At 40.3% G+C, this 26,699-nt stretch overlaps 1 protein-coding gene across 1 annotated transcript in view; it reads right to left on the reverse strand.

Annotated features, from left to right (window-relative positions):
* LOC114649028 (CTD nuclear envelope phosphatase 1A) overlaps positions 1-11,221 on the reverse strand; it is an 85,209-nt gene extending 73,988 nt beyond the window's left edge. Inside the window, exon 1 of the mRNA XM_028798438.2 lies at positions 10,631-11,221. Coding sequence (XP_028654271.1) covers positions 10,631-10,735 — 105 coding nt within the window. The 5' untranslated portion in view covers positions 10,736-11,221. The remainder of the gene's footprint in view (positions 1-10,630) is intronic.
* Between the last annotated feature and the right edge of the window lie 15,478 nt (positions 11,222-26,699).

Raw genomic sequence — 26,699 nt, forward strand, 5'->3', positions numbered from 1 at the left:
CAGGTTTGCTAGCAAATGTGGCATTTGCTGTTGTGAGATTGATGTTCACACCTGTATATGGAGGACAAATTACATTGTTAATAACTCTTACTGAAGAATCTATATATATATATATATAATTCACTAAGCCGGGAGACAAGTAGCCACCCATGGAAAGCACGCCGGAAGGGGCGTGGATTCACTAAACCGCCGACAAGTAAGACGCCAATGGCGCACGCAGGATGGAGCCACGGCCACCAACTCTTAGACCATTGGATACGACGAAAAAATCACAGAGCTACGCCCACCAACTCAGACGCGACGCCTCGGAAAACATGCCGTCATTTCTGTTTGTCTGTGCCACAGTCCACTTGCAGCTCTAAGCCACGTTGACTTTTCATTAGTCAACCTCAGTGGAACCTTGGTTCACACAGAGACAGAGGCACACACAGGCAGCGCGAGAGAGAGAGCTGCGCACACACAGGCAGCGCCAGAGAGACAGGCACACACAGAGGCAGCGCCAGAGAGACAGAGGCGCACACACACAAAGAGGCAGCGCCACAGAGAGACAGAGGCACACACAGGCAGCGTGAGAGAGAGAGCCACGCACACACACAGAGGCAGTGCCACAGAGAGACAGAGGCACACACAGGCAGCGTGAGAGAGAGAGCCACGCACACACACAGAGGCAGCGCCACAGAGAGACAGAGGCACACACAGGCAGCGCAAGAGAGAGCCGCGCAATCCTTTAAAACTGAAGTTAAAACACAATGAAGGAAGCAGTCTTTAAAAACCAATAAGCCCTGTGCCTCTTTTTTATTAGCGTCTCACCTGCTTCAGGCCCTGCAACAGTCGAGACGCAATCTCTGCAGCTGACCTTCTCTGTGCCTGACTCCACTACTGTCAGTCGCCTGATTAAAAATGGCCTTTTGAAGGGGAGCTATGGACCCGCTATACCACAGGAACACATCGCCTTCAAGCCTGTTTTTGCTCACTCTAACATACCGGCTTTCTCTCTCTCTCCTCACTCGCTCACACACTGCACAGGGGAGAAATGCCCGCAGCACGAGTCTACCCGGAAACCGTTTCAGCCACACTTCCACGCCCCTCGCTACACTGTGAGTGCGATGATTATTTATTTAAAAATGGGCTTTTGAAGGGGAGCTGTGGACCCGCTATACCACAGGATCACCTGTGACATTGCCTTCACATTGTTTCCTTTTATTTACGATCCTGTTGAGCAGATCAGACACCCAGGCAAACAACACTGAATAATCAATAGCTGCAACCACTTTGCCCGCCCCAACTCCTCACCTGAATCGGTTTTGTCTGTGTTCAGCAGTGTTTCTCAAACTCGGTCCTGGTGAACCCCTGTGGATGCAGAGTATTGTTCCAACCAGATTCCTAATCATTAATGCCGGTGAAACTCATCCGGGATAAGTCGGTTTTTCAAACGCAGACGTGTAGCACATTAGTCTAGCAGACTAGCTGGATGTAAAAATGTCATTGACGAAACTGTTGCTCTCAAACTTCGCAACATGGCTGTTGGCTTTGTTTGCCAACATTGGGATAATGTCTGCGACGTGGTCACAAACTGCAACAACTCACCACACAAGGACGCCCTTGTCTCTCGAAGCATTCACACTGCCGGAAGACAACCATGGGATACGCAGAAAACAGCCATGTCAGTCAACGCAGATCAGACACCCAGGCAAACAACACTGAATAATCAATAGCTGCAACTACTTTGCCTGCCCCCACTCCTCACCTGAGTCGGTTTCGTCTCTGTTCAGCAGTGTTTGCCAAACTCGGTCCTGGTGAACCCCTGTGGCTGCAGGGTTTTGTTCCAACCAGATTCCTAATCATTAATGCCAGTCAAACTCATCCGGGATAAGTCGGTTTTTCAAACGCAGCCATGTAGCAGATAAGTCTAGCAGGATGTAATAATTCGAGATGAATGCGCACCCTCGCGCTGAGTGAAAAGCCAATATATATTGAGTCTACAAAACATGATCAGCAAGATGGCTAGCGGCTCATACGCTCGCACTGATTATGTCCCTGCCCTTTGTACGCCCCCCCTCGGTACTACCATGGTCGGATGACTTGGTGGATTATATATAGAAAAGCAGCCAAAACCGCAAACAACAATGAAAAGTCTACGTGACTCACACGTGCATATGGACTGTGCAAAGAGGAAAATGACTCAGGTGACGAGTTGGGGGTGGGCACATGAAATGTTACTTTTCTTGGTGATTTATTACATTTCCGATTTTTCAAATGTTAATTTTCTCCCTGTGCTTAAAAATCATTAAAAAAAGCGGCCTGATTATGCGGCGTATGGTACGCCACGGGTTGGCTAGTAATATTTAATAGACAAATCTAATTTCAGGTGTCTCCTACCATTTTCCAAATGTCCCCATTATTGTCCCAACTTTAACAATATCTTTGTGGAAAAAAACTCATCAACTGAAGATTGACCCATTTTTTCAGAATTCACATCTTTTGTGGTTTTCAAGGTGTGAGAACATTATATGTGATCAAACTTTAATATGCCGGTGTACAAATTCAAAAATATGTATTGAATTAGGCTGAAATTAACTTCAGTAATTACTTCTAACTGGAGACTGCATCACATTCTAATTCAAATATGTGTAATAAGTGTTTTCACTGCATTTGTCACATTTTAGTTGTTATATTAATGGTTACTATGTTGGCTTCAAAACCCTAAGAAATGGCACAAATTCACTGCTTGTTGTTCTGAGTAATTTAAGCACGCAGTTTTAGTATCTCTGATAACTGTGTAGATCTGCAATTATACACTATCTCAATACATTTTGTAGCATTAAAACCTTGTGCTTCATGCACTTGAAGAGGTGCCACACAGAAGTCTAGCTATTATGGAACTAAACAAATTACATTCTGGAATAAACAAATTGAGCTGCTAATTGTGTTCTAGACTAACCATTGGTATAGAGATTGCCATTTGGTTTGAAAATTGCCTCAATTTTTACTTGTGACAGTTGCACCCTTCAAAGCCCATTTTTAGAACCTAGAGTACATGAACAAGTATTGATGTGTGCGAGTGTAATGTTGGTATTTGCCTCCCTCACAGCACAGTTAGTATAGGCAATTGCTTCCACAACTCTGACCTGGAAAACTGGTTTTAAAGGGGATTGATTTTTTGGATTCATAAGTATAGCCATGTCCATTACTTTAAGAGCATAAATGCAAATTAATTCTCATCATAATCCTTTACTACCTAATTTAAGTACCTGACTCTCGAAGTTATAACGATTGTAACTCGCATATCACTGTACTCTCAGAGTGCAGGAATTATGTATATTTATTACTGAATTAACTCCGTAATAGGGTAGAAATTGCAATTGCCTTGAAAAAGCAGCAGTAATATTTTTCCACTTTAAGTTAAACCCTGCAAGACTTGTAAATAACAGACACAACTCCCAAAATTCTATGGTGAAATTCAATACCTACACATATAGTGTACTTGAAAAATACAAATTCTGTTGAAAATGTAGTTTTCTAGCATTTAATATATCAAATTCTCCTTAAACGTGTATCTATGTGTCTATATAAGAATTATTAGTAAGTATTTGGAAATTCCAATATCTAAAATTGAAAAAAATCAGTAAACTTTGAAAGAGAAAAAATAAAAACCTATACTGATGAAGAAACAAAAAATTAACCCAGAAATTAGTCCAATACAAGGTCATGCTGTTTCTCGGTCAGTGCATTTACCTGCACACACACAAAACCAGGATAAGGTAAGGAAATCCTACTTAAGGCAGAAACCTGATTTCCTAAAAACCCCTGATCACATGCGAGGGTCTACTTATGGAATTCTCCTTTGCCAAAACACTTCTACATCAAAACATGCACAATAAAAAACAAAACGATTACACATCAATGGCCATCATGAATCCAAAAACAAGCATGAAGCCTGTATCTCAAGAGCAGTGTGTACTTTTTAAAAGTAACTTAGTTATATAACCCATTACTTACAAAAAATGATAGTTATGCAATGCTGAAACTGAACAGAACACAGCTAAATGTAAGAATTTTCGTGTTCTTTATAAATAGGTTTAGTCCTTTATGTGCAGTAACATCCATCCCCCTTTCACATCCCCAAACTGAGCCCCCAAGAATCACAGTATGAAAACAGGACAATGCATTGCCTGATCACACTGTCCCAACAGATCAACAGCAAAAAGTTGCATTAAAACTACTTTAAACTTAAACTTTATTAATATGTTTGCTAGTGGACTGCATGCAGCACACTCTTTTCTACTTGGCTGCACGTTTGAGAAATGAAAGGACTGGCATATCAATACCGTTTGCTTCTTGCCTTACTCCCAGAACTGCTGGGATAAGAATAACGCATACATTTTTTCTTCAATAAAATAAGCATTACATTAGGTTGCTCATTACTTTAAACAGTAATAAAACTACTTAATGCATGTTACTTTTAATGTGTTACCCTACTACACTTATGATTGTGCTCCCCATCATAGCACTGTACATTCAGCTCATCAACCTAAAGTTAGAGATTTCTGAAATACTGAGAGAGATTACCTCAACCAGGGGAAGAAATAATGCGATTGCCTGAGAACATAAGAACAGAATAAATTTGACAAACAAGAGTAAACCACTTAGTCCATCAAGGCTGTTTGTTTCGAGAAATGTAATTTGTGGAGGCTTCCATAGTTTTTTACCCCGGGCTGCTGTAAGCAAATGCAAAGCAAAAGACATGTATTGGCTGACAATAGTCCAATGGACATCTGCAGATTATGAAGTCCTTAACTGTAACCCAGATAAGAGTTTACATGGCAAGTAACTGGGATATTAGCAGAGAAATCCACATGTTTAAATCTGGTTTCTCAGATATCAAGTTTTTGGTTTCTCTAACTGGAATAAAGGCTTACATGGAATTTTAGAACCACCTTTCTGTGAGTAAAGCACGTGCAAACACACTAAGTAAATGTATCTTAGGATTTATGGTGTCACAACCCAGTTTCTCCTCTTTTAGTTGATTAATTGAGGGGAGGTGGGGGCCTCTTTTGGTGAAACAAGTATCAATGTCTGAACTTCCCCTCTGGTGAATCAATAATTATCAAGTGCCTGCAAAAGCACAGCAATGCGGATCATTTAGGCATCCTGTTGCAAAACATTCAACAGCCCACTATCACACTCAATGACAGCAACTCACGACCCACCCAGTGGTTGAGAATCACTGCACTAAGTGACATGAGGTCACTGGACTTCTGCCCATCTGGTCACACACTAATGAGTGGTCAATTTAAAGTCAGCATCATGCTTTAGAATGTGAAAGGAACCTGAAATCAAAGGAGAAAGCTCACACAGAGTAAGATAAACATGCCAATTTCTTTTGCTACTTCAAAGACGTTTAACTTAAAACCAGCTTCACATTTTCTTCTGATCGAATGCTCCATCATAGATAAAGGATGCTCTTACAATAATGGTGTATGAGGGTGTGAGAAACGGAAAAAAAAAAAACACAAAACAGTGCAAACGTCGCTTCGGAATAGTTCAGGTATTACTGTGTGGTCACGTAGGCATGAGGGACAGAGAGCGGTTAGGAGCACGAGCTGATACAGCACATTGCCGCAGTAATGTCCAGTTTTCCAAATGTAATCAGAGCGACCGAGTGCACTCACATTGCTATAGTCGCCTTTAGAGTATGAATTTGCTTATGTAAATAGAAAACATTTGCACTCGAATAATGTGCAAATTATCTGTGATGCGAAAATGCATTACACTAATGCTGTAGCTGAAGCGAGATGGCCAAGCTCAACTCATGATTCATTCATTCTGAGGAATAGTAGTGTTGTGAACAAATTTGTTGTGTGTGATGGCTGGCTTCTCATTAAGATATTTAATATTATCCCTTTGGTCAAAAAAAAGTTATCTGTATGATGTAACCATATAACATGATTACTTAGGTAACAGCAGGTACCCGCTGAAATGGCTTTTCACCCCACTCGCCAACCCACTGACTGAACAAGAGGGACGTTATAATGACTTTAGCTCTCAGGCTCGGGCAGTGGTAGAATGTACTATAGGGCAGCTTAAGGGCCGTTGGTAGAGTGCTGCTCTGTAGCCCAAAGAATACGTCTCGCATTGTGCAAGCATGTAGCGTGCTGCATAATGTGGCACACAATCGTGGCTTGCCCATGCCTAAAGAGATACGGTATGATGAACCTGACCCACCAAATGATCATCCAAATCGAACCGATTACAACTTTGTTTGAATGTAATTAGCAGATTGTAAAAACAGGTAATCAGATATAGCACTTATTTTTTAACCAACTCATTTAATTTGTAGTCAATATTACATAGTACAGAATTTACATTTCCAAATTCCTTTCCACACATCTCTTACAGAATCCACTACTGCATTTTGTGACTCCAGAAAAGAGTCCGTGAGCACACAGCCATATGGTTGCCCAGCGGTTTCTGAGGCAGGGGTGTGTTTGCAGCCAGCACCCAAAGATGTGCTCAGCACAGCAGCACCATCACTACCTGGAGTCGCATCTCCTTTTAATATTCTCTGAAACAGAATAAACAGTAATACTGCATCTTCTGCCTGCTTGTTCGTCTTATTAAACATGCAAATTATTTACACAAGTATGGATAATGGTAAGAAGAAAAAAAAAAATTAAAACTCCCCCTCACCCGCTGGTAAAGTATAAGTGTCTCGCCAAGAATTGCAGCACCTCGCTGCTCATACAGTGTGAGCCCCGGAATTCCGCTACCCCCTCCAGTGGTGTTGACACTCAGATGGTGGGCTGTGAATCACCTTTTTACATCGACTTTGATGCGTGACAACTTCTTTTTTTTATTTCAGGCACTGTGTGACTTTTGGAACTTGAACTGTTGAGTACCTCCGGCACACTGTGCCACTCCAATTTACACTTGTTGCTTATAACACTGCTTAAGCCACCAAATATGTTTTTCTGTGCCTCCCCTTAACTAAGCAGGCCCTCCATTTCCTATTTGTTGAAATTCTAACGTGCTTTTGCCATTGCCTTTTAACAAAACAGTGAATGGAAGGAGTTACTTATATTGATTTGCATATTCAAAAAGTAAAAATTCTGGGAGGAGTCGGGGTGCAGTTGTAGCCCTGTGCATGCGCGTTAAAATTCACATTGATTGGAACTTATAAAACCGATTATAAAAAAAAGTGTGTGCAAACAATTATAACACAGCAATGTACTAGAAAGTTACTTTAAACGAGTGCAACATAACTTGGAGGTTGATTCATTAATAATGACCACAATACATGAAGGCACAGTGATTCTTCAAAGATACAATTTGTACTTTTCAGCCAGAGCAACTCTTGGCAAGACAAATATAATTCACACTGAGCTGAGCAAATAAAACATATGCACAACAAAGTATGAGGATTAAATATTAAATAAGCCCCATCAGTTTCAGCATTTACATCAAGGTCAAGGACTTGTAATTTTAGCATGACTGCAATAATTATGTTTGCCTTTGCAAAGTCTTTCCGATTTTCGCTCTCTTTTTGGTGTTCTCTGAAGCACTTGGCCTATAATTTAGAGATCTACTACTACCCCATTGTCCCCCCCCCCCCCCCGACAAAAAAAGTAACTTTCGGCCTGCAGTATGATCCTTTCCTCAATTAGGCCTACTTAAAATTATTAAGAGAGTTGCAATTTCGACTTAAAAACCACTCTATAAGTCTTGTTTGAAGACTAATGAATCTTAATTTCTGGGATATACTGGACTGATTGTAGTTTACTATAGACTTAATATTTTTATATAAAATGTTTTTGAATGGTGCATCATAACACTTACTGTAATACTTATATGTAGAAATACATAATGAAACTATTAACTTTTTGAATACACTATATTTATAGCATGATGTTAGCTGTTGACCTTGTCATAATGTTTTGTGTTTATGCTGCAATTCTTTTTGTCCACAATATATCTATAACTACTGTATAGCAATATAAAGTGTGTTTAAGAATAAATTGAATTGAGATCGAACTTGAAGGGGCCTAGTATGCTAATAATTAAAACAGAATAATTTTGACAACAGGCCATTAAGCCCAACAAAGCTCATCCAATTCAGCTAATTTCTCTATTTCTTGAGCTTATGTAACAATTGCATTTTCCCTTTAGACCAAATGAAATACTGTTTATTTATTTACCTAGTACTTTCAACCAAATATGTCTAACAACTTACAGGACTGAAACAGATTCTATTTTTCTAAATTTGGTGCACTGAAAAGTCACCTCATTTGCTCTGGGTCATACAGTATGTCAGTGATGGCAACTGAAGTGACAGCCTTGCGATTTATTGTGAAATACCTTATCTACAAAGCCACACTGCTCAATGTGATATTTTAAAATTATGCTGAAGGTACAATGGAAAATAATATACATACAAAATGATTTAAGATCCAGTTTTACAGCTTAGTTTCACTGTGTATATCCAGACACCTCTACACACAGAACAGCAACCAACCCATGAAGGGGATGCCCTCTATCCCAGGGCACAGACCAGGCCCATTTACAGTTGTTAAGCTTTTTCTTTTGTGTTTTTAATCAGAAATACAGAATATCAATCTGTACCAGTGCACCATCATTGAACAAGGTTATCAATTTCTAAAACAAACACATACAGCATTTACACTAAAGTCATAGTCAGGGAGACATATAGGCTAAGGAACTAGCCCCTAAACCACAAGATTACTTTTTCAATAACTGCTTTAAACATAAAATGACCCTAAGCAAGTCAGTCAACCTGCAAAAGATCAGTCAACTAAAGATAATGATAAATCGAGATAGCACTATTATATCAGAAAAAATAAGCCAACAAAGTATTCCTTCAATCTTTTGCTTGATGGGTCAACCATCTTAAAGAGTTTTCTTGCCCTTTATCGCACGTATCCTTCTGTTAAGTGTCATATCAAATATTTGCCCCATTTTGAATGACCATTGGTTCATGCATGAATAAGCCCCATGATATACTGACTTCCCATTCAGGGCTGACGCGAACATTGCTTAGGTTGGTTAGAAAATGGATACATGGCTGAAGTGATACTATGCATCTATACTTGTGCCCAAGGAAGGTGCTTGCTATAAAAAGGCATCATATAAAGGTGCCCATTTGCTGAGCAGGACTTTTGTTTTTTCAAGTTTGCTTACAAAATAGAAAGACCCTCTTTAAAACTTGTATTAACATGTCTTTTCAGTGATCCCGTCACAACTTAAGAGCACCTGACCAAGTTACAAACCTGCACTTGTGATTGGATCACATCACATTAAGTACATTTGTCAACCCAAAAATACCTAAGTAAAAGGTGATTTGAATTTTGTGCACAAAAATTGATACTGGATCTCTTTCTGGACATTGGATCGGTGTAAACATATTCTGGCAAAATTATAGCTAGACACAAAAAGGACAATAAATAGGAATGTAACGGTTCTTATTACACAAGTTTAAGAACTCTTGTTACTATAGCTATAAGCATTTTGAGTTCCATTTGTTGGAGAGATGCCACTAAACTTCTACATAAAGGTAATTATTCATCTTTATACTTATGAAAACACCGGTTCAGTTGTCATGTCTTTGTATATTTTCTTGCAATGCCAATGTTTCATACTTTCCTGGGCAAAAAAAGTCGACTTAACCAAACCACAATGTGTTGTAACACCTATGATATGCAAGCCACTTTTGACACAAGCATATACCGGTATTTGGCATCTATTAAACAAATTAGTTTAGTGTATTTAGTTTCTCCCTATATATCAAACCAGCTAGAATACACATTATAGGATTCTACTAAAACAAGCTGATAAAAATAAAGGCATTTTTCAACTTGTGTACCATAACTGTGGAATTGTAGTGCCAAAAGGTGATGGCCATGATGTAATTAATAAAAGAAAATGTCATAAGCAGTCAAAAGCGTTTGTAACCTCACACTACACAGCTTTAATCTGTGTATTTTCAAGAAAAAAAAATTACAGTTGGATCCAACATTTTACTGCACTGAGCTGTAATGCTTCTTGAGATCCTACTGAGTAAGATAAAGAGGCTAATTATATATAAAAATGTTGTAGATACCCTTGGCCTCAGCGATGGTTAATGCCAAAACACCTTTAGAGAGTCCACTATAAGAGAGTGAGACTTCCACTTATTTTGAACCAACCGTATACATAAAGGCACACGAGTTAATGCATACGTATTGCTTAACGAATATTTGTCCTTTTTACTATTTAAAGGCAAATATTAGTCAATTGATGGAAATGTAACTTAGGTATTAAGGCCAAAAGTAAACTTCAAATCTCTCTTAGTGCCCGTTTTAGCCGTTCATAAGGACGTCCCATGATAGACGAAGAGACGAGGCTCTGTGGTCGCAACTTTACACTACAAGTCCCACAACTTGTACAAACATCAACTTGTTTGTGTGCGAACATAAAGAAGGATGCCAGCTCTTCAACTTGAACCAAGCCGCGGCGGCTTTACATTTTTTACAAACTCACTTTTTTTTTTCTTTTTTCAAAAAGCTAAATAACACACACACACGACACACTCACAAACACTGAGCAAAAAGAAAGTGAAGCGAAGTGCTTTACTCACCGTGCGGAGGTGCTTCCTGAGTACATAGAGAATGAAGCCCCAGATGCGGGACGTGACCCCGAGGAAAGTGCGGATCCCGAGGAGACATTGCCGGGTTTTAAGCATGTCGAGAAGTCGGGGAGGGAGGGGGGGAAAGGGACACCGAGAAGCCCGGGGAGAGTGCAATATCGAGACAGGGAGTGGAGCCGCCACCGCCGCCACCCCCCTCAGGTCGCTCCTCCAGCCAGCAAGGGAGCCACCGGTACCGTTCAAAAGCGGCACCCGGAGGGAAGAAGGAAAAAAAAAAAACAAGCCGGGCCGCACTGTTAAAATCACACTTATTAAAACGTTAATAACCTTAATAAAAAAATAATAAAACAAAAACTAACAGTTTCGACTCTTCTCACGCTGCCGCCACTTATACAAAATCAGCAAAAAACTTTCTTCTTTCTTTCTTTTCGAACCCCCCCCCTTCTCCCCACCGGGAAAGTCCACTTCAACCCGCTTCACTTCACAGCGAACCCGGAACCGGACTGAGAGCCGCCATAGTCATCGGCGCGTCACTTCCGTCGAAAAACTTCGACAAGAACGCGGCGGCGTGCCCACGTGCACCTGACAGGGAAGACGGCGGATGGGTGGCGCGTGAGCGCGAGCGTTAACAAACGTGCACGTTCACGCACTCGGGCTGTCACATAACGGAAAGTTTGAGACTAGCTCATATGCTTGAATTGAAATGGTGAAGAAAGGAATGATATCAGAAGTTGCATTTAACAGTGGAAGCTCTGATTCTTTCCCTGTAAATATGGATATTTAGTTTTTATTTTGTGTTTTCGTACCAGGGATTGTCTTTAAGTATTTACCTTTTTAACCTGGTTATGGATTTTTGTCTGGCGTTTCACGCTTTTTGCTCATAACATTCTGTTGTGTAGCACCCAGATGGAAAGATTTAAAGAGGAAGTTGGAAGAATGGAGAAGGGCTATGGAAGATAGAGGATTGAAGATAAATAGAAAGAAGACAGAATATTTTAGGTTTAATGAGGATCAGGATTCTGAAGTTAGCTTGCAGAGGGAGCTATTGAAAAGAGTGGATACTTTTAAATATCTAGAAGCAGTGGTAGCCCAAGATGGAGAATTAGGTGCAGAGATATCATACAGAGGGCTGTGTGAATGCAACAATTGGAAGAAGGTATGAGGAGTACTGAAGAATAAAGGTGAAAGTTAAAGGTAAGATGTTTAAGACAGAGGTAAGATCAGCAATGATGTATAGTGCCAAGACATGAGTAGTAAAGGGAGCACATGAAAAATGGTTGAGTGTGGCAGAAATGAGAATATTGAGATGGATGTGTTGAGTTATAAAAAAGGACAGAATAAGAAATGAGATACTCAGATGTACAATAAAAGCAGAAGAGATATCTAAGAAAGTACAGGAAAGTAGATTTAAGTAGTATGGACATGTGATGAGAGACAAAGAGTATGTCGGCAAAAGAGTGATGGGAATGGAAGTACCAGGAAAGAGAAAGTGACAGAGGTCTAAGTGGGGTGGGTGCATAAAGTAAAGTAAGACATGAAGAAAAAGGCTGTGACAGGGGAAGGAGGTGCAGAATTGAGCTGTATGGAGAAGGATGAACAGGTGCAACAACCCCACATAGAAGTATGAAAAGAGGAAGAAGAGTTATATATTGTAATTGTTTATTGTGAACTTATGTCTTAATTCAGTGCTGATAGAGTATCTATCTATCTATCTATCTACATCTTGGATGCATACTGTATGCGCACAATGTTTTTCTAACTGGGTTAAATAACCAAGTATTGTTAGTGTTAGTGCAGCTCTGTTCAGCATATCTCAGAAGGGATGCCATAAGATTACCATTACAACAAAGACACTTTACACTAACATTTGTCGATGTGCTTTACATTTAAAGTATGCAGACACTTCTTTAGAAAGCAGCCTCTGACCCTGAGTCTCAGCACCATAAATATATTCTATTTTTCATGTTTGGACCATCCTACCTTACCTTTTTAAGTAACTTTACTTGCCTATAATTTGCATGTTATCAGCTATATGCTAAAGATGGCCTTGTATATTCCTAACTATAAAAGCTTCACCTGAACACAGAATCATTAGCTTATCTGTGGTAACAGGCCAAGAAAAACATCTTGCTTGATATGTGTTTGTGGTATTTTTGATAAGTATGTTTCTTATATTCTGTACATGTTTGGGGTCCTGAGAGCCTTTGTGTTCTATCAATGATGTGAACCAATGATCAAGAATGTTTTCTTGTCACTATCTATCTATATAATAGGCAGTGATAATGAATTATTGGCTACAAGGCTGCTGCATCAGTCCATACGATTTAATGCATATTACGCTTACATAAATTTATTTGGCAGACACCTTTATCCAAGGTGACTTAATAACTTCTGAGATACAGTTGGTTATACAGGGTGAGCCAAAATGAAGTACCACATTTCTCAAGGTCATTGCGTGAGGTAAAGGCAGCCGAGTGGGTTGGGGTGGGGGTCTTTGATAGGCAATCCCTTGTAGTTTTCAGTTGGCAACATGCCTTGGTCCGGTGTGCAAAGTGCTTTTGCCGTTGAAGCGTTCTTCAAAACAACAAATCCATCATCACTACACAACGTGCCTTTCAAACGCACTTCAGCATTCCTACTAATGGTGATGTCCCAAATTGGAAAACAATTCTTCAGTGGTTGGCTAAATTTAGACAGACAGGTACAACATTGAACAGAAAATCTCCAGGTTGTCCTTGGACTGTACGAACGCCTGAAAACATCCAAGTTATAAGGGCATCAATTTTGCAGTTTCCTAGACATGAAGCACGCAAACATGCTTCTGCCTTAGGCATTCCCAACATGTGTTTGAGGAGGATTTTGCATGAGGACCTTAATTTACATCCATACAAAATTATGATAGTGCAGGAACTCACTGAGAGAGACTGGGAGAGCCATAGAGAGTTGTGTGCAAACATTCTGCAAACCATTTATCAAGATGTGCAATGATGAGGCACATGTCCATTTGAATGGTTGCATAAATAAGCAAAACCTTTGCTATTGGGCTGAAACCAACCCTTCATCAGAGTCCCCTGCACAGTGAGCGTGTTACAGTTTGGTGTGTGGTTGTGGAATTTGGCATTGTAGGCCATTACATTTTTTAGGAAGGGGGAGCACCATCACCATCACTTCAGAACATTACATTGAAATGCTAGAAAACTTTTTGCGGCCCCAGCTGGAAGAAATGGATGTGGTGGATGCCTGGTTTCAACAAGATGGAGCAACAGCTCATACGGCGCAGGGATCCATGCAAGTTTTGAGGGAGATGTTTCCGGGGAAGCTGATCGCCTGATCTCGATCCACGCGATTTCATCTTGTGGGTTTCTTTCAAGTCAAAGGTATACACACATCGACCTCAAAACCTTGAATCCCTCAAGGCCTCTATTCGCCATGAAATCGTCGCTATTTCCCTTGAAATAGCTGAACGAGTCATACGAGCATTCAGAAATCATCTCAAGGAGTTTATCACTAATGATGGCCACCACCTTGAAGACATCATTTTTAAAACACAGTGAAAAAAATCTATTTTGTATACACTTTTTTGTGTCATAATGACATTTATTTTATCTTGTAGCATTTTTGTAGAATAAATGTTTGAAATGTGGTACTTCTTTTTGGCTCACCCTGTATGTTTTTTTTCCAGTTGAACATAGGCAGGTAAAGTGACTTGCTCATGGTCTTCCATAGTCAGTAACAGGACTTGAACTCAGAGTCTCAAGGTTTAAAATCATACGCCTTAAACATTATGCTACACTACTTTTCTGTGGGAACGTGTGGCCATTGAATATACCATTGAATATACTAATGGAAACAGAAACAGAACATTTTCAGTAATGAGAAAATTCTTGTTCTGTTTCGGTTACTTTAATAAAAATTTATTTATTTTTTTTAGTTCTCTGACCAGAAATCTAGTTTAGGCAATATGGCATTGGAATTTGCTTAACACACGAAAGCCTTTTAACCACTGAGGTCCAGGTAAAACAATGTCTGAGTGGGTCACCTTTAAAAAAAGCCTTAGGTCACAACAAGACAAAAGTCACCCTTAGCAAGTTTTGTGTGCATACCATAATACTTCAACTGACAGTGGAAACAAAAGACAAAGCACCATTGGAATGCCATAGGAAGGCATGTCACATGACAGTGCTGCCAGACATAGTGAGTTAAGATGATCCAGCAGAACAGATATCCATCCAGAATCTTGTCACCCTCCAGTGACCATATCATAACAAGACTCATTGGTCAACCTCAGAGATTGTTTCAAATCGGCCTTCAATACTGCTGCAGAAATTTCCAACAAATACAATGATGAGACAATGAGGCATAGGCTTCATGCTCCATGCTGCTGACTTTAAAGTAAGGTGGCCTGCCTGAGGCCCTCTTGCTTACTCCTCCTAGACATCTGACCCAATAGCAAGACAATGGCAGTGTACATGCCACTGCTGTGGTTACAGCTGTTATGAGGATTGAATGTGGTTGTGAGGGTGCTGTCTTCGCCTGCTTTCTGTCCTGACTTGAACCTGACAAAGCAACTTTGGGATGGCAACATCAAGAATTGTGACTGCCTGTCTGCCAATTACCAGCAACTTCAACAGGCCCTTTTGCAGGAATGGAGTAGCTCCCGTCATCTGAAGATTAAGAAGCTTGTTGGCTCGGGGTGCCAGAGGTGTGAAAAAGGAGATGCTGCAAAAGACCAGCACAAAAAATACCAAATGATGGCAAGCCACCTGCTGTTCATATTCGTAGTTAGCATTGTTTTCCTGGTCTACTAATTAGTTTACATCCACAGAGAAATTTGAATTTTTAGTCCAATAATATACAGTGGATTCAGAAAGTATTCAGACCCTTTCATTTTCAGTACCACATTTTTATCACTCTTTAATTAATATTGTTTTTATCAGTATGTTGCTGCTGGAGTATGTGAATTTCCCCTTGGGGATTAATAAAGTCTATCTATCTATCTATCTATCTATCTATCTATCTATCTATCTATCTATCTATCTATCTATTTCTTGGATGCATATGCTCACAATGTTTTTCTAACTGGGTTAAATAACCAAGTATTTTGTTAGTGCAACTCTATTCAACATATCTCAGAAGGGATGCCATAAGATTACCATTACAACAAAGACACTTTACACTAATATTTGTCGATGTGCTTTAAAGTATGCAGACACTTCTTTAGAAAGCAGCCTCTGACCCTGAGTCTCAGCACCATAAATATATTCTATTTTTCATGTTTTGACCATCCTACCTTAACTTTTTAAGTAAGTTTACTTGCCTATAATTTGCATGTTATCAGCTATATGCTAAAGATGGCCTTGTATATTCCTAACTATAAAAGTTCTATCTATCTATCTATCTATCTATCTATCTATCTATCTATCTATCTATCTATCTATCTATCTATCATTTTAAACTGATAGATTGTCGTTTTTGTGCATCACTGTACAATCAATAATCCCTAATGACAAAGCAAAATATGTTTTCTGAAAGGTTTGCAAATTTATTAAAAATCAAAACTTGAATTCTCTCATTCATAGAAGTATTCAGTAGAAATTGAAGATGATGGTGGTCATGTGAACATCTGGGACACCTGCCATTCAATCCATAAACAGAGGGGGCAACATGGTACCTTGATCAGGTGGTGGTGGTGGTGCAGATTGCCACCCCTGAAGAAGTAGAAAAGACAGCAGAGCATGGTAGAGATTAGCAGGGAATTGCAGAACCCAGAGGAAAATGATAATTCAGTTCCCATGTAGACTAATAGGGATACATCTAAAATGTAGCTATGAAAAAAGTCATTTTAAAACAATAGGTTTTAAGCAGTTTGTAAATTGTTCTACAATAACAGCCTGGCGAATTTCTTCTGATAAAGTATTCCAAATTTTAGGTGCATAACAGCAAAAAGCAGCCTCACCACTTCTTTTAAGCTTGGCTCTTGGAATTATAAGCAGACCTTCATTTGAAGATCTAAGGTTACCACTTGGAGTGTAAGGGGACAGACATTCCAAAGTATATGACGGTGCAAGATTATTTAAGGCTTTGTAAACCATTAGTAGTATTTCTAAATGAGACGGGTAACCAATGTAACAACGCTAAGACTGGTGAGATGTGCTCAGATTTTCTTTGTCTAGTTAAGATTCTGACTGCTGCATTCTGCACTAAGTGTAGCCAATTGATATCTTCCTTAGGTAGTCCTGTAAGGAGTGCATTACAGTAGTTTAGTCAACTGAAAACAAAAGTGTGAACTAATTTTTCAGCGTCTTGTAAAGTTATAAGAGGTCTAACTTCAGGTTGTGATGGACAGCTGGGACTCTTACCTGGAGGGACGCCTTCTTAAGGGAAGGAGCTTGTATGGGGAATACCTTCACTGGGATGACAGAGGGCAGCCCTCCTGGCTTGCCACGGATTACGAGCATGGAAGTTCACCACTGCTGGGTCCTGTGGCCACCACCAGTGGGCACAGGGGAAAGGGCTGAGCCATCCTCAGCAGGAATGCTGCCACACTCGGAAGTTCGCTTGGAAGGAGATCACAGGACACCTGGGGCACTTCCAGGTGCTCTATAAAAGGAGTTGCCTCATTCCATTCAGGGAGCCAGAGTTGGGAGGAAGAAGGATGAAGCTTGCCGGGGGAGTGAAAGCGGCAGGAGACAGAGAGAGAAGAAAGACAAAGTACAGTCTGCTTGGGACTGTGTTTTACTGGGATGTGTACTATGCACTGTGCACTGAAGGTGGGAAACGATTAAAAAGCATTTCCCATTGAAATAATAGAGCCTTGTGTTGTGCTGCACTTGTGCCTGTGCAGTTGGGTATTTGGGGAGCTGTGTGCCCCCTGGTGGTCACAAGCTATATTCCTTAAGTGATAAAATACAAGTTTTGCCCACTTGAATTTGGGCAGTTTATCCTGTTATTCCCACCAGATCCTCTCAAGCCCTGTTAGATTGGATAGGAAGTATTTGCAAACTGCTATCTTCAGGTTTCTCTGCAGATATTCTATGGAGTTTAAATCTGTGCTTTGGCTGAGCCACTCAACAACACTTGGAGACTTCTCCTGAAGCCACTCCAACATTACCTTGGCTGTTTGCTTCAGGTCATTGCTGTGTTGAAAGGTGAATTGTTGCCCCAGACTGAGACAGTGTACCATCAGGTTTTCTTTGAGGATCTCTCTGTATTTGGCTGTACTCATCCTTACCTCAGTTCTGACCAGTCTCCCTTTCCTTGCCACAGAAAAGTGCCCCCATAGCATGACTCTTCATTACTGTGCTTACTTTAGGAATGGCGTTAGGCAGGTGATGAGCAGTGCCTAGCATTTTGCCAGACATAGTGTTTGGATTTCTGCTGAAAAAGGTTTAATTTTTGTCGCATCAGACCAGAGATGTGATTTTCCTTTCCTTTCCTCTGAGAGTCCTTTAAATGCCATCATATACCTTTTACTCAAGAGTGACTTCCATCTAGCCACTGTACCATAAATGGCTGATTGATGCAGTGCTGATGAGATGGTCTTTCTTCTGACAGGTTTTCCCATCTCCCCAGAGGACGTCTGAAGCTCTGTTACAGTGGCCATTGGGTCCTTGTCCAAGGCTCTTCTTGTCTGGTTACTCAGTTTGGCCAGATAACCAATTCTAGGAAGAGCCCTGGTGGATAAATTCTTACAGTTCACAATTATTGAGTCCACTCAAAGGTTTAGAAATGGTTTTATTCCTTTGCCCTAAGCTATGCCTTACCGCAATTTCATCACAGAGGTCTACAGAGAGTTCCTTGGACTTCATGGCTTAGTCTTCATCTTGACATGCAGTGTGAATTCCATTTATCCATTATCCATCCATCCATTTTCCAACCCGCTATATCCCTAACTACAGGGTCACGGGGGCTGCTGGAGCCAATCCCAGCCAACACAGGGTGCAAGGCAGGAAAACAAACCCCGGGCAGGGGTGCCAGCCCACCGCAGGCAGTGTGAATTGTGGACTCTATGTACACAGGTGTGTGTCCAATCAATTCAGATTTCCATAGGTGGATTCCAGTCAAATTCTTGACACATCTCAAGAAGAATTAAAACAAAATACATACACCTGACTACAATCTGGAGTGCAACAGCAAATAAAGTGTGTAGAGACTAAAGGGGGTCTGAATACTTTCTGAATCCAATATAGGCTAAGGGGAGAGACCACACCACATCGCGACAGCATTGAACACATTGTATTAAACAGCCCTTGATAGGACGCCAGTCCATCACAGTCATTAATTTGTTTAAGTTTTAAACACACTTATTCCCAAACAAAGCAGTGAGTTGGAGAGTAACTTAGTAGTAACTGATCCTGGATTGTATGCCAGTTCAGTCCATTGCACATTAATATATTTGCCAAACATCTAAGGCACAATCAATCAATCAATAAATAAGTCACTATTCAACCTAATATCCTGGGAGAAAACCATACATACATACATACAAGAAGAACATGCAAACTCCACACAGATATTGACCGAGTAGATATTCAAACTTAGTAACCCAGAGCTGTGAGGCAGCTGCATTAATCACTGCACCACCATACCACGTGGACCCCATAAACTGAATTTAGAAAGGATTGAACAGACACAGTAGAAATGTTCAAGGATGTTGAGCATTTTGTTCTTTTTTCAGTCTTCTGGGCATCTCTTCAAACTAAATGTCTTCTTCAGGCTGTAAAACACGTGGTCATAACAGAAGGGTGAAGAGGCGTCACTGAAGTCTGTTCCCAGTGCTGGACCAATTCCACCGGTTAATAGTGAATATCTGGCCTGGACTGCCTTCTCTGTATGTGGTCAGTATGACCAGTGAGGGATGGGTAGCCAGTTGGCTTACTGCTGGGGTTCTCAGACTCAGTCCTGGGGACCCCCTGTGGCTGCGGGCCTTTATCCCAACCAGATTCACAATCAGTGGTAATAATTGATTTAATTTAATTAGCCGCTCTTCTTTCTCTTCTCTTATTCTATATTCAGAAAAGCACACTAGTATGATTTTTACATTTATAAAGTATTTATATTTTTTAAATATCTTTAAATGCTCAACTAAATTTTTTTCAGTTATTTTTGACCTTTTTTCTGTGTTGTTTGCTTCTTTCGTTGTATCCTAATGATAATTAAAAAGAAGCAGAGCAGACACCTGGGAAAACAACACTGAATGATGAAAGGCTCCAACTACTTTATCATCAGATACACTAATTAAAAATAATGGATTAATAACCAGAAAAACCTGGAAAGAACAATGAAAATCAGGATGAAAATATTGTCAAAAAGTAAAACATACATTTCCCATTGTGATAGGTGGCCGGCCATTTATCCCGGCCAATACCCCCAGGCTGCCAGGTGGAGCTCTCCTTGCAGTATGGAGGTACCCCGAATGTCAGCAGGGAATTATGGACATTGGAGTTTTCCTTTACAACCCTGCTGGATACCACAGGGGCCGCTAGAAGGCACTGCAGGGAGGAGCAGTAATTATTTTCCTTACACCCTGGAAGTATGTCAGAGTCACATGAACAAGAGGAATGACGTGCTTCCGGGGTGAAGAAAAGGATTTTTTTCTGACCCGGAAGTGTTCCTAGTCACGTGGACAGAGAAGGCGAAACACTTCCGGGTCAAGGACTATAAAAGACTCAGAGAAACACCAGAGCGTGGAGCTGTGCTGGGTGTAAGGGTGGCAATGTGTCTGGGAGTGGTGGAGTGTTATTGATTAGTGGTTTGTTTATTATTTATGAGTATTGTGGAGAGGAGGGTACTTTGTGCACAGTTTATTAATAATAAAGGCAACTGTTGGACTTTTACCTGGTGTCTGACGTCTGATCTGAGGGTTCAAGGGGTCGCCAGTGCCTCTATCAGTTACACCATATAACGTCTTAGTACATTTAAATAAAAATGTAAAAAAAGCTTAGTTTCTTAATTTGTACATTGACTCCAAAACACAGAAACTGGATAAAAACAGATCACTTCATTAGGGTAGTAGTAGAGAATAAAACTCTTGGATTACCAGCAAAAAAGAATAAAATGTCTCTACTATTGATTGTTTGCTAAAACTCTGGTCACTCAATGGAATGCCTCCAAAAAACTTATTAGAAATAATACAGTACATCCCCCCAATACTGATCCTATTAAAACCTAGTATTACATTTTAAGTGAATTAAATTCTTTCACCAGGGACAGATTTACCTGATTTAAATAGAATAATTTCTCAATGAAACCCTCCATCAGCGTCATTGACCCAATACCATCAAGCTTTGGCAAAGAAGTATCTGACATGCTAACTGATACGGGGGTCTTCCCAGACTGTCTTAAGACTGCTGTTATTAAACCTTTGATCAAGAAAAATAATCTCGACTCCTCTGTTTTTGACAATTTTAGACCTATTTCCAACCCGCCTTTCTTAAGTAAAATTCTAGAAAAGGCAGTCATTACGCAGTTAAATAATCACTTGAATAAACATTCTATTCTTGACAAGTTTAGAACAAATAACAGTACAGAAATTGCACAGGTTAAAGTAGTAAATGATTTGCGGGTAAATGCAGACAGAGGGCCATTTATTTGTTCTCATCCTCTTAGATCTGAGTGCCGCATTTGATACCATTGATCACAATATTCTTATAAACCACCTTAGTCAGTGGGTGGGCCTCTCTGGCAGTGTTTTAAATTGGTTTGAGTCTTACTTAACAGGTAGAAATTTCTTTGTTGGTTGTGGTAATTAGACACATGATGTTCTATATGGCGTTCCATAAACATCTATCCTGGGCTCACTGCTCTTTTCGATCTAAATGCTTCCATTAGGTCAGATTAACGTGAGCTACCACAGCTATGCTGAGGGCACACAGCTGTATTTATCAATAGCGCCTGATGACTCCGACTCTCTTGGTTCACTGACCTTCACCTTACACTCCAGATCGTAACCTTAGATCTTCAAATGAGTGTCTGCTTATAATTTCAAGAGCTAAATTTAAATGAAGTGGTGAGGCAGCCTTCTGCTGTTATGCACCTGAAATCTGGAATAGCTTACCAATAAAAATTTGTCAGGTTAATATGGCGGAGCACTTAACAAAACTGCTAAAAAAACGATTTATTTTAACATAGCTTTCTCATAGCTACATTTGAATGTATCTCCGATATACTGTATATGCATTGAATTATCATTTTTATCATGGCTCTGCAATCCATACTAATCCTTACTTTTCTCTGCTTTTCTTTTTCTGTTTTTTCTGTTGTGGTGATCTGTGCCACCACCACCTGATCAAAGCACCGTGCAGTCCCTACATTGATGGATTGAAGGCCAGATGTCCACATGACCGTCATCATCTAATTCTTTCATGTGAAGCCTGAAAACCATGAGGACTGATTGAGGTCATTTATGTTAGGTAGAATGTCTAGTGGGGAGTAGGCAATTATGGCCTTGGAACCCCTGCAGATTTTGTTTTTGTTTCTCTCAAGCCCTCTGTAGTTTTTTTTGGTTTTTTGTCACCTCTCGGCCATTGAACCTTACTATATTCTTTGCTATTTAGTATTGCCTGATGTTACTTTTTATAAATGCTTCTTTTTTATCCTGTAAAGCACTTTGAGCTACACCATTTGCATGAAAATGTACTATAGAAATAAATGCTGTTGTTATTGTTGTTGTAGCAGTCCAATTAAAAATAGAAGTTGGTTGGAACAAAAACCTGTAGCCACAGTGAGTCCCCATGACCAAGACTGAGAACCACTGGCTTACTGAATATCTGTTAAATTTCCAATGTATACCAAGATCTGTTGCCATTTGGCATTTATCTCATGCTCTCAAATTTTTTTTTCTTTTTTTGTATAGACAGAAATAATTCAAAATGACACTCAGAAAGCCATAACATCCTAGAGAGAAGAACAGCAGAGTCTAGGACAGCAGTACTCAGGTTCAGTCCTTGGGTGCCATGATGGACACAGGTTTCTATTCCAAGCACAGCCACAAATCAGTGAGCCAGGCTGTGTGTTTAATTGATCTCTTTGTTTAATTAGTGAGCCTTTTTTCTTCTGTTATTTTGCATTCACAAAAGCGTGCTAGTAGGATATTTACAGTGTCTATAAAAATTCATCCCCTTGGAAGTATTCATATTTTACTGTTACACAACATTGTATCAAAGTGGATTTAGATAGATAGATAGATAGATAGATAGATAGATAGATAGATAGATAGATAGATAGATAGATAGATAGATACTTTATTAATCCCAAGGGGAAATTCACATTTATTTAGGCTTCATTATTTAGGCTTTTTTGACACTTTAATGTTAATGTGATAACAGATCTCTACAAAGCGGTCCGGATAAATGGCAAATATAAAGCACAAAGTAATTGTTGTCGTAACTATTCACCCCCTTAGTTCAGTATTTAGTCAGCCATGACAGCCTTCAGTCTGTATGCACAGGTCTTTATCTATCAGCTTTGCACATCCAGACTTTCCCCCCATACTTTCTGTGCAAAACTGCTCAAACTCTGCCAGGTCACACAGGAATCGCAAGTGAACACCCGTTGTCAAGTCCAGCAACAAATTCTCTGTTGGACTGAGATCTGGACTCTGACTCGGCCACTACATTATATTCACGTTGTTGTTTTTTAGCCATTCATTTATAGCTTTGACTTTATGTTTGGGGACGTTGTCTAACTGGCTAACAAACATTTTCCCAACGTGCAGATTTCTTGCAGACTGCATCAGGTTTTCGTCCAGCTAATGTTGCAGTATCTTCTACCTGAAGGCAGGAGGTCAAACAGTACTGTATGTGTGGTGAGACGTTGAGAGACGTCTTTCACAATGGTGGAGGCTCTATGCAGACAGCATATCTGAAAGACGTCCTGATTCGAAGAGAGGGAGACCCTTATGATCCTCTCAGCTGTCCTCACATTCCTTCTCCTCAAGCCTTGGTTCAAACAGGGACAGCCATCTCTTGCATCTTTGCTGCCTTAGATGAAGCTGTAAATGGCACCCATAGTATGATCGTTTCTCTGACAGCATACTTTAAAAAATGTAGGATTATATAAATTTCACTGTTTTATCTAGTATTACCTATATAACATTTTCTTTGTAACCTGGTAGTTTAAATGGATTATGAACTGATACATTAATGTGTACATTTCATGTGGACTGTAAGTATAAAATGGATTCAAAAAGTATTCAGACCCCTTAATTTTTTCACATTTCGTTATATTGCAGCTTTAGGCTAAAATCATTTAAGTTTTTCCTTCTCCAAGGAACACTTAAAACTACAAAATGAGAAAGGGAAAACTGGAGTTTAGAGTTTTTTTTCCAAATTTATTAAAAATAAACTTCAGTTTTTCTGCAGGGATATGTGAGGTCTGAGCTGATCAAGAGTGCTTTCTTCTAGGATCTCATCTAAATAGTGTGATGGACGGCTGGGGAAGTCTGGGAGAGCAGGGGACCAAGAAAAGGGCAAACCATTCACCCGGGACACGAAAAGACAGCCACCCTGGATTACATCGGGGCCACAAGCATGGGGCTGTAATGCTCAAGTCTGTTGGGTTACGTGGTCATCACCAGGGGCCGCTGGGATAGTTCTGGAGCCGTGGTCTGCAGCACTTTCTGCCTCAACCGAAAGTGCTGCCAGAACAGGAGCCGGATTTAAAATGCAGCACTTCTGGGTGTGGACTTCCGGGACTTAATTGAGGAACACCTGGAGTACTTCCGGGTGTGGTATAAAAGGGGCCGCCTCACTTCACTCGGGGAGCCAGAGTCGGGTGGAAGAAGACGGAGCTTGCGAGTGAGGAGTGGAGGAGGCGGTGAAGAGAAGTGAAGAAAGGAAAAGAAAGGAAAAGAAAAGAAAGACCAAAAGATAGGGCCTGAGTCATTGAGAATATTTGGATTTGCACTGTGTGTTGCCGGAAAAAGAAAAATTAAATGTGTGTGTTTTGAGGACATTTTGAGTCCATCTGTCTGTGTCCGGGGGGCAACAAAAAATACCTGCATAAGTACATACAGCAACTTGGCTATCTAATACATAATGATTATCTGTGGCAATATTATCAACTTGAACTTAAAAACTAATAATGACATACATATTAAAAAACAGTAAATATGCAATTGTTTATTTCAATGTATAAAATATTGCATCACTCCCCATTTCTGCATTCTTTTAGCATCCCATGAGACTTCAAGCTGCCTCTGTGCTGGCAGATTGACAGACTACTTTGAATTGCCGATTGTTCGAGTTTGGTTTAAAATGGACTGCCTTCCCCATCTAGAGCAGATATTAACACTAAAAGGATAAAGCATTTAAATATTACAACAAAATTTACCAGAACAGGCAATTCAGCCCGATATTTCTTCAATCTAATTTACCTAACTTCTCCAAAATGCATGAAGCCAGCTTTAGATCGTCCTCACAGTCCTATTCTCTACTGCAGGTCAGCTCAGGTTAGATTGGGGAGCATGCACTGGTACTGCACGTTGCCGCACCACACAAAGAAACCGCTTGGGATCCCTGTTGGCAACCTCTCAGACAGACACGCAGTCCAGTCCCACCCTCAGGAGATGACCATTTATCTGCCGCAGCCAGGTGTTACATGGACGCCCCTTTGGCTTGGTCCAGCTGCTCGGGTCCTCAACAATGAGCCGGATCACCCTCTGGAAATTGTGCCACATGGCTGTAGTGCCGTAACTGATGCTCCCTCACAATGCAGGTAATGTGCCTCATTTGGGACTCCATGAGCAACTGCTCATTCAACACAAAGTCAAATCAGCGGTACTCAAGGATACTCTGTAGAGACACAGTACAAAGGAGTTGGTCACTAGATAGCGTCCATGTCTCGTAATCACATAGCAAAACAGAAAGCACCAGGACTCTAAAGACTTGGACCTTCATCCTTTAGGAAAGATATTTGGAGCGCAATGCACATCCTACTTTCAAGTGACCTCATGATCCCCCATCCTCTCCTAATCCATCTTCTGACTTCACGAATGTCACTACCGAGATAAGTAAACCTTTAAAGTGGTCGACGCTCTCTCTGCAGACAGACACACTGCAGATGGCTGTGCCTAAGAGGTCATTAAAGGACCAGATCTTGGTTTTTCATTCAGGACACTTGCAAGCCCAGACTCCTCTCTTAGTCTCTTGAGAGCCACAATCAGAGCTTCCATTGACTCTGTGAAGATCACAGCATCGTCAGCAAAGTCAAGATCAATGAATCATTATTCACCAACAGATACCCCACAGCCACTGGACCCCATTACCTTGCCCAACACCCAGTCCATGCAATTCTGTACTGGACTTCGTAGTCATTTATTATATGTGTCTATAGAGTTTCTCAATTCTCATTGTAAAATAACAGCTTGAGATCCACTGTACTAGTTCCTTTCACAATTTTAAACTTCACTCATGTCATCTCAATGTCCATTTGCTTAAAGTGAAAAGGTTGAACTCCTTCAGTGGCTCCTCAGAGCTCATACCTCTCAGTCCTAAATCAGCCGATTGCTCTTCTCTGGACTTTCTCCAGTGCTGCTATGTCTTAATATGTAATATGGAGTCCACAATTGAAACACAGTACTCCAGGTGAGCTGTCACAAGTGTGTTAAATAACTTATTAATTACCTCCTGTGACTTGTACTCTACATATCCGGGGGACTATATAACCTAACATCATATTAGTGTTCATGACCGCTTCTGTACACCATCTAGAAGTGCTCAGTGACCAGTCCAGCCCAACTCTTAGGACCTTCTCATAAGGTGTGCTTTTACGTTTGAAACCTTCCATTTGTGCATTGAAATCGAATATTTTTACTTACTATCTGTAATACTTTGCATTTATTTACATTGAATTTTATTTGAAAAATATTCTACCATGTCTGTATTCTGTCTAGGCCTGTCTGTGACAATTCCATTGATTTTAAATTTTTTGCACCTCCACCTAGTTTTCTATCATTTGAAAACTTAACCAGCTTGATATAATTTTTTTTTATTCTTATCCAGATCATTTATGCATGTTAAAAATCAGGAGTGGTCTCCTCTAGACTTTCTCGTATGATATG

The sequence above is a fragment of the Erpetoichthys calabaricus genome, chromosome 3, assembly GCF_900747795.2.
Source record: "Erpetoichthys calabaricus chromosome 3, fErpCal1.3, whole genome shotgun sequence".
NCBI lineage: Eukaryota > Metazoa > Chordata > Cladistia > Polypteriformes > Polypteridae > Erpetoichthys > Erpetoichthys calabaricus.